This window comes from Salvelinus alpinus, chromosome 11 (assembly GCF_045679555.1).
Source record: "Salvelinus alpinus chromosome 11, SLU_Salpinus.1, whole genome shotgun sequence".
Lineage (NCBI taxonomy): Eukaryota > Metazoa > Chordata > Actinopteri > Salmoniformes > Salmonidae > Salvelinus > Salvelinus alpinus.
Genome location: NC_092096.1, coordinates 39,468,068 through 39,477,587, shown reverse-complemented (window position 1 = coordinate 39,477,587; position 9,520 = coordinate 39,468,068). Strand labels below are relative to the sequence as shown.

The 9,520-nt window shown below is 43.4% G+C and overlaps 1 protein-coding gene across 1 annotated transcript in view; it reads left to right on the top strand.

Annotated features, from left to right (window-relative positions):
* LOC139534124 (copine-8-like) overlaps positions 1-8,167 on the top strand; it is a 124,730-nt gene extending 116,563 nt beyond the window's left edge. Inside the window, exons 18-20 of the mRNA XM_071332915.1 lie at positions 1,867-1,924; positions 2,113-2,186; positions 4,032-8,167. Coding sequence (XP_071189016.1) covers positions 1,867-1,924; positions 2,113-2,186; positions 4,032-4,268 — 369 coding nt within the window. The 3' untranslated portion in view covers positions 4,269-8,167. The remainder of the gene's footprint in view (positions 1-1,866; positions 1,925-2,112; positions 2,187-4,031) is intronic.
* Positions 8,168-9,520: the final 1,353 nt, after the last annotated feature.

The following is a 9,520-nucleotide window of genomic DNA, read 5'->3' as shown; positions in this document are numbered from 1 at the left end:
TTCTATTGGGTTCAGGTCTGGAGACTGGCTAGGCCACTCCAGGACCTTGAGATGCTTCTTACGGAGCCACTCCTTAGTTGCCCTGACTGTGTGACTCATGCTGGAAGACCCAGCCACGACCCAGCTTCAATGCTCTTACTGAGGGAAGGAGGTTGTTGGCCAAGATCTCGCGATACATGGCCCCATCCATCCTCCCCTTAATACTGTGCAGTCGTCCTGTCCCCTTTGCAGAAAAGCATCCCCAAAGAATGATGTTTCCACCTCCATGCTTCACGGTTGGGATGGTGTTCTTGGGGTTGTACTCATCCTTCTTCTTCCTCCAAACACGGCGAGTGGAGTTTAGACCAAAAAGCTCTATTTTTGTCTCATCAGACCACATGACCTTCTCCCATTCCTCCTCTGGATCATCCAGATGGTCATTGGCAAACTTCAGACGGGCCTGGACATACGCTGGCTTGAGCAGGGGGACCTTGCGTGCGCTGCAGGATTTTAATCCATGACGGCGTAGTGTGTTACTAATGGTTTTCTTTGAGACTGTGGTCCCAGCTCTCTTCAGGTCATTGACCAGGTCCTGCCGTGTAGTTCTGGGCTGATCCCTTACCTTCCTCATGATCATTGATGCCCCACGAGGTGAGATCTTGCATGGAGCCCAGACCAAGGGTGATTGACCGTCATCTTGAACTTCTTCCATTTTCTAATAATTGCGCCAACAGTTGTTGCCTTCTCACCAAGCTGTTTGCCTATTGTCCTGTAGCCCATCCCAGCCTTGTGCAGGTCTACAATTTTAACCCTGATGTCCTTACACAGCTCTCTGGTCTTGGCCATTGTGGAGAGGTTGGAGTCTGTTTGATTGAGTGTGTGGACAGGTGTCTTTTATACAGGTACCGAGTTAAAACAGGTGCAGTTAATACAGGTAATGAGTGGAGAACAGGAGGGCTTCTTAAAGAAAAACTAACAGGTCTGTGAGAGCCGGAATTCTTACTGGTTGGTAGGTGATCAAATACTTATGTCATGCAATAAAATGCTAATTAATTACTTAAAAATCATGCAATGTGATTTTCTGGATTTATGTTTTAGATTCCGTCTCTCACAGTTGAAGTGTACCTATGATAAAAAATTACAGACCTCTACATGCTTTGTAAGTAGGAAAACCTGCAAAATCGGCAGTGTATCAAATACTTGTTCTCCCCACTGTATATAGGGAGAGGTAAAGGCTGACTTGGGATCAGTTCCTAGCTTAACAAGTAAACAAGACATTCTGAAAAACTCATCATTCTACAGCCCTGGGGTAACATCTCAGTCAAACTAACTCATCATTCTACAGTCCTGGGGTAACACCTCAGTCAAACTAACTTATCATTCTACAGCCCTGGGGTAACACCTCAGTCAAACTAATTCATCATTCTACAGCCCTGGGGTAACACCTCAGTCAAACTAACTCATCACTCATAAAGATGGAGAGAGCAGGGGTGGGGTTATGGACACACGTACACACACGAACACACACACACGTTAAAGTGTTGGGGGAGTGTGAGTTGAGGGACTTTTATTTATTTATTTATTTTCTCGTCCCCAACTTCCGAGAGGTGTTCCTGTCCCACGCAGCCCTCAGGAAGATGCTACATCTCACAGACACACGCCATGAATATTTACACACACACATAGACACAGCTTGGGGTGAATCAACTTTATTGTATAGGCTGTAGGCTGTATAGGTTCTCGGTCAACATCACTCATAAAACACATTTCTCAGACTGTCTGACAGAATCCTATGAATATTTATACTGTGTGACAGACTCAACGTTATGTCACAGACATAATGGGGAGAATATGGGACTCAACTTTGTTTCCTCGTGTCCTATCCAGGCATCGTGTCTTCCCATGTCGATTATCATCGTAGGGGTGGGACCAGCAGAATTTGATGGTAAGAAACACACACAGATGCACAAATGTACGTACGTGCGTATGCGCACACACATGCACACACGCACACACACACACACACACACACACACACACACACACACACACACACACACACACACACACACACACACACACATATACACTCCACTGAGCAGATGATGACTACAGTATCATGTTTCTCCTCAGCGATGATCGAGTTGGACGGGGATGAAGTGAGGATCTCGTCGAGAGGAAGATATGCAGAGAGGGACATTGTTCAGGTACGCCGTGTTCCTTCTGTTTGTTCCACTGCTAGGCTGCAAGATGCATGGAGTCAAATAGGTAGGGTTTTGGGAGCATTAGAATATGCCTCACAAACAAAGAAACTGTTTCCATCTGCATCCATCTGCATCCATCTGACTCCACTTTGTGACTACTGCTATTGTACAAAGGGCTTTATAAAAATACATTTGATTGATTGCATAGCACAGAACAGTCAGGGCTATGGACAGAGGCTACAACATACTGTTTTTATGCACATAATGATGATCAATAGTAGTATAATCTAGAGACTAGAAGTACTAGAAAACATATTGGGAAGGAAATCCGAACGGGGGAATCAACAGAATCATACATAAAACCAAAAAAAGACATTTACACAGATAGTAGTGCTCATACATTAGAGTTAACATCTGTGTCGTTAGACAGACAGACATCTGGTCTGAGTTCAGATCCTTCCCACCTGCTCTGCTCTCCCTCATCAGGCCAGATGGACAGAAACCCCGCAGAGGGTTTCCTAATCTCTGTTAACCCAGAAGTAAAATCTTGCATAATTTGGTCAGCTGCTTGATTAACTTCTGTGATCATACTTGTTAGAAATTGAGAGTTTCGGCAAAATCGAAAGTCTCCACCCTCGCAAAAGGAAATTCTCAGCCAAAGCCCCCCCTTACCCCACCCCCTTCCTATCCGTGTGGGCACATGCACGAAGCACTCGAGTCGAAGAAGTTTAAGCACAGCCTTCGCCCAAATCCTGATACATCCAAATAACCTGTGACGCATCCCATTCAGTCCTGTCTACACACAGAATCTGCCCACAGGACATTACCCCAGCCCTGATGTGGCTTGCCTCCATGCTACATTAGCCCTGATGTGGCTAGCCTCCATGCTACATTAGCCCTGATGTGGCTAGCCTCCATGCTATGCTATTGTGCCAAATGGCTAGCCTCCATGCTATTCCAAATGGTTAGCCACCATTATATGATAATAGCCTATTAGGCACCGTTTCCTATCAGGGCTTCCCCTGCTCCGTTGGACAACAGAAGGGGCTCCTCTCTTCCTCCCTCTTTACTTCCCTCCCTCTTCCTCCTCCTCCTTTTCATCCTCCTCTTTCCCTCTTCCCTCACCTCCCTCTGTGTGGATGATATGATAGAGGGCTAGATCTTTACGCTCCCCCTGCTCATTAGTGAGCCTTGTTAACACAGAGAGAACATCAAGGCTGCTCTGCTGTGGACCTGGCTAGGAGGTCTACACACACATACACACACACACACATTAGGAGGTCCGTTCAGCTCTGTTCTGCTCTTTCTAGCCCACTCACGCCCTCACAATCTGTCAGTCTGGATAGTTAGCTGCCTCTACACACAGACAGGCAGGACCCCTATGAAAGACACTTCTGTGATAAAACTGTCTCTGCCCCCAGCCTCATTAGTTCAGATATGAAAGAGACTGAGCGTTCGCTAGCAATGCACTGTACATAACAACAAGAGACGAGGGAAACGAAAGGCTTTGATAGCTGATTAGCTAGGCCTATTTCACCTCGCTCTAAACTTGCCAACTGTTATGAATACATTTATGTTTTACTTGTACTGTGGGTCCAAAAAGTCTCAACATAGGTTTTTCAAAGGTCTTTGAAAGTATTTTGCAGAATTCACACATAATGGCCTAACACCTACTATATAATGCCTATACTAATTTTTAGTATATATTAGAGTATATTTCTCCAGCTCCATTTCTTCTCTCTGTCTGTTTTCCAGTTAGGATTCAGCATTTAGTAGCTAAACAAACCTGTATATTAACTGTACTGTAACTAATTCCAGCCCTGTTTTTGTCTTTCTCTTGTCATCCAGTTTGTCCCGTTCAGAGACTACATCGACCGGACAGGGAACCACATCCTGAGTATGGCCCGTCTAGCCAAGGATGTCCTGGCTGAGATCCCTGACCAGTTCCTCTCCTACATGAGGACCAGAGGCATCAAGCCCTTGCCCGCACCCCCTCCCTACACACCCCCAGGGTACCCTGTCCAGAGCCCCGATGGACACCCATTAAATACCCCCCCAGGACACCCCCTGCAGACGCAGATCTGAAGGGTGCGGAGATGCCCCCTGGTCCCAAACAACACCTCTTCAAATATTTCTTTGTCTCTCTCCATCACTCACTCAGTGATAGGAGAGGCCTTCTTGGCTTTCTCGCTCTCTCTCATTGCACTAATGGAGACTGACTGACTGGCAGAATGTTTTTACTGAGCGGTTCTAAAGGGTTCTACTTTGGAACGGGCAGATGGAGTCAATACGGGCATGTTTACTTTCATTGTCAAGCGTTCCTCTGTCTGGACTTTCTGTATATCGGCAAATAGAGACACTCTCTCTGGGACACAGATAGACAGAGTCTGGTCTTCCCAGCTCATCTGGCATTGAATAACAGAGTTAAGGAAAGGTTGAATGATGGAAGGAAGAATGAAAGGAGGATAGGAATTTCCTGGGGACTGGCCTTTTCAGGAGCAGAGTGGCGAAAAGGTTCTATAGTCTCTGGATCTGGAATCACTTGACTGTTGTACTGGAAATATATTTCCTTCTCTCTCCCTCTATCTCTGGTCTCTTTCTATCTCTCTCTGTCTCTCTATTCTTCCAACTCTCACTCAATGTTTACAGTACATGTTAATGATAATGATTTTTATCATTGGACACTTTTATATAATATTTGTACTTCTTTCAGTATGAAACTTTGGAATATCAATCGATATTCTCTCTCTTTATCTCGCAGCGTGTTGTCTTTGCCACGGGAGTCAGGTTGAGGTTGCAACAGTGCAGGTCCAAGTAGCCACTGTATTGTACTGTACTATACTATGTGTCCGTTTGCATGAGTGTATCGTCAGAGCATGTATTGTGGTCCTACACTTCCCTGCCTGTCACTGCTCTCAGGCTTTGGGGTTCCATGTTTTTAACTTTTAACTCTGTTGTTGAAGCTCATTCTGCTCCTTTCTAAACTGCCTTGGCGATAGGGTGCCCGTGCCAGCCACGCTGCGAGTGCCCACGGGTTTTCTCACTGTGTCGAGAACAACAGTGACTCAAACAACAACATATTCCCTTCCAATCCATTTAAATAACAACACCTGCTCTCAGATCCAGTTTTGAGGCAACAGCAGAAGCCCAGCGGTCAAAAACAGTAACGCAAATGCTTTCCTTCTGTTTGTTTCTTGTTCTTTTGTGTTATTATTACATTTGAGTCATTTATCAGACACTCTTATCCAGAGCGACTTACAGGAGCAATTAGGGTTAAGTGCCTTGCTCAAGGGCACGTCGACAGATTTTTCACCGAGTCGGCTCGGGGATTCGAACCAGCGACCTTTCGGTTACTGACCCAATGCTCTTAACCGCTTGTTTGCCTTGGAAGCTGATATTCTTAAGTAGATTGTTTTAAGTTGCCTTGTTAAGGTCATTTTATTGTTTTGAGTGCCAATAAATATGTAATATTATTTCATTGTTGTAATGTTAAGCCCTGAGTGTGTTGGCCCTAGATGATGGTGTCTGGTGGTTGTCATGACAACCTGTTCTTCCTAAATATTGTAATTCTCATCCCATAATACCAATTAACAATACCCACTGAGGGCTAGGAGTTTTTCCTCGCCCGTAACCATTATACACAGTCAACCCTTTCTTACTTCTTACAGCCAGGGTATCCTCTTCAATCTGCTGTCTTAATGGGCTTAGAGTTTGCATCATCTGCCTTTTAATTATTAATAATACTAATAATTATGATCATAATATAACTATTAGCTAGTGCTGGAGGTGGTGTGTAATTGATAACCTTATTGGTTACATATCAATATCCCATATCAATATCAATTTAACAGACATTGCAACACCACATTTATGTGTTTTGCAGTTGTTGCCATTTGTTGCCATTTTCATGTGTGTGCCACTGTTGGTCTGTTACCTGTCTGTCTGTTGCCATATCATTACTGATAGACCGATGCCCTTTGCCACAATTCAACCACATAGCAACTCCTCTGTTTCTCTCTGTGTAATTCCTCCTCCTGTCTCACTACAGCTCAGTGGACACAGCCTCACAGAGTGCAATAGACTGTGTTTTAATGCTTAAATAGGATCGACTCCAAGCCAATAATATTTGGCATGGCAGGAGGAGAGGGGGATACAGCCCAGTGGGTTATGTCATTGGAGGGTCGTTCCATGTCATTTCATCATTCTATGTCAATGTTAAAGGAATAGTTCACCCAAATTACAAAATTACATATTGGTTTCCATACCCTGTAAGCAGTCTATGGACAAAGTACGACAGCATCCCATTCTTTGGTTTTGTTTACCTGGCCACTGTTTTGAATTCTAACTTTTTAGCATTTGTCGCACAAATCCAATGCAAGTCAATGGTACCTATATTAGCATTTTCGTGCTTCATATCCAAATCATCTTTGATAACATAATTGATCTGAACACGAAGTGAGAAAATGCCAATATATATCCTCTTTCTTGTGTTTTTTGAGGTGGAACGACCCTGGACAGAAGTAGACAAACAGGTCAACCCTCTGATGTAGTCAGAAGAGTACGGGCATTAGTGCTACATGCCTGAGTCAACACATTGCCAAACCTATACAGAGAGATGTTGGCTAGCCTAGAAAGAGAATAACCTCACTCAGTATATTCAACATGACAGTCTGTCATTTTAACCCATACATTTTAACCTATACATTTTACACAACATATATTTGATAAGAAACTCTGCCTTGTTTAAAAAAAAGACATACAGTAGACACAAACTGTATTTTTCTTTCACTAATGTCTTCTGTCATCGTGTTTTTCTCACAAATTTGAAAGCCTTCCATAATCGGCTCCCTGCATCTGTAGTTGTAGCTAGTCTTGAGTCTGTGTATCATATGAAACCCTAGCGAAATCCATATAGTGCACTACGTGGCTCTTGTCAAAAGAAATGCATTATGTGGGGCACAGCTAGTGTGTTATTTGAAACCCAGCTTGTCTGAGTCTGTGCTGCAGTCTCCCACTGGGCTTGTAGCAGAGCAGAGCAGGAGGTATCATTAGGACTTTGAGTCACAGTCTAGAGATCGTTATAGGCTCCCATTAACCACCCACAGGCTACTGACACAATGTGGACACACACGTGTGCGCGTGCATATACACAGGCACACACACACGACCACACACAGACACACATACCGCTGTGACCATGGTCACCATCGTGGACTACTGACATTGTGTCATTTCTTAGTGCTTTCTCAGTTCACCCTACTATGGAAAGGATCATTCTTTTCTTTCACTGCTTCGCTAGTGCCACAACACTTGCCATCTGCTTGCCAAGCCGTGTGTGTGTGTGTGTGTGTGTGTGTGTGTGTGTGTGTGTGTGTGTGTGTGTGTGTGTGTGTGTGTGTGTGTGTGTGTGTGTGTGTGTGTGTGTGTGTGTGTGTGTGTGTGTGTGTGTGTGTGTGTGTGTGTGTGTGTGTGTGTGTGTGTGTGTGTGTGTGTGTACTTGCCGCCAGAGTTTAACAGACCATGTGAGTTCACACACGTGATCTTTGTTTACTAAAGATATACAAATAATATATTGTATGCTCATCATATCTACTTATAAGGTGCACTATGTTTGCATGTACAGTTTTACATGAGATGCACCAGTTCTTTTTGTTATAATTGAGTGTTTTGGAAAAAGAAAATCTATGAAAATAACTGTACAAAATTGCCTTAAAAACGTTCACTGATTTCTTGGAATTTGTGCGATGCCTTCAGATATTGACTTGTTCTCTATTTTGTGTCAGTGTACAATATTTGCTTTTCTAGTGTATATTTTCTTTGCATAACTTCATTTATGGGGAAAAAAATATATTGTATTTTTGGAATCAGTGGTAAATCAGATGAAAGCCTGACTGAAGTTCTGATTGTCTGGTAATCCATATTATAGATGACTATTTCTGTATTAAACTACTGATTTTTAAATAAACATTCTTACTAAACACTAACTTTCTGCTGAAGTGCTTTTCTTTGCATGCATGACTTTCTCAAAATGTTACAGAAAAGGAGAGGCGAGTTCTCAATAGATCACTCCAGCCTTCTCTTCTCCTCCTGGCTTCCAACAGTCTGGCTTCCAATGACTGTTTTGTGTGTTGGTGTGACGTTCTAATTGCAGAAGGAGAATATAGTTTGTTGGCCGACTGGCAAATAATTATTACCCTTGGCAGAGGATTCGGGAGGCTGAGGTCCTGAAAGGGGACAAAGGATCACAGAGAGTTTGGACACAAAGATAAAATAAATAAATAACTAAGAAAACCATCTGTGGGTGGCAAGTATCACGAATAAAAATATTAACATAACATCTTAAGTGTTGGTCCCATGTTTCATGAGCTGAAATAAAAGATCCCAGAAATGTTCCATATGCACAAAAAGCATATTTTTCTCAAATGTTGTGCACAAATTTGTTTACATCGCTGTTAGTCAGCATTTCTCTTTTGCCAGGACAATCCATCCACCTGACAGGTGTGGCATATCAAGAAGCGGATTAAACAGCATGAGCATTGCACATTGTGCTGGGGACAATAAAAGGCCACTCTAAAATGTGCAGTTTTGTCACACAGCACAGTACCATAGATGTCTCACGTTTTGAGGGAGTATGCAATTGTCAGGAATGTCCACCAGAGCTGTTGCCAGATCATTTAATTTAAATTTCTCTACCATAAGCCGCTGTCATTTTAGAGAATTTGGCAGTACGTCCAGCTGGCCTCACAACCGCAGACCAAGTGTAACCACGCCAGACCAGGACCTCCACATCCGGCTTCTTCACCTGTGGCATCGGCTGAGACCAGCAACCCGGACATCTGATGAAACTGTGTGTTTGTACAACCGAAGAATTTCTACAGAAATCGTCTCAGGGAAGCTCATCTGCGGGCTGCTGAAGGTCTGCTAAATCAAATGCACCTACCGCCAACAGCTTGAAACTAATAAAAAAAATTAAACGCAAGGCTTTATCGTTGTTTTATTTACAGAAATGTTTGGTGAGCGACTAGGAATTGCTTGGAGATCGACCAGTCGATCGTGCTCGACCGGTTGGTGACCACTGGTCTAGATGCTTAAATGCGACACGTATGCGTTCACAAGTCGGTGCAAAATTGTTATCTTAAATAAAGAACCATCTTGTTGAAAACCTTTGAATTATGTTTTCAATGCCACTCACTACTAATTAGCTGTATACCTTGAAGCTTCCACTCATTATAACCTTTCAATCTGTTCATATGGACACATAGCATGTCTCCACCAACATGTTTTTGGTCCATCCTAAATGTTCTTGTTTGAAGTAGTGTACACACATCCAGTAACGT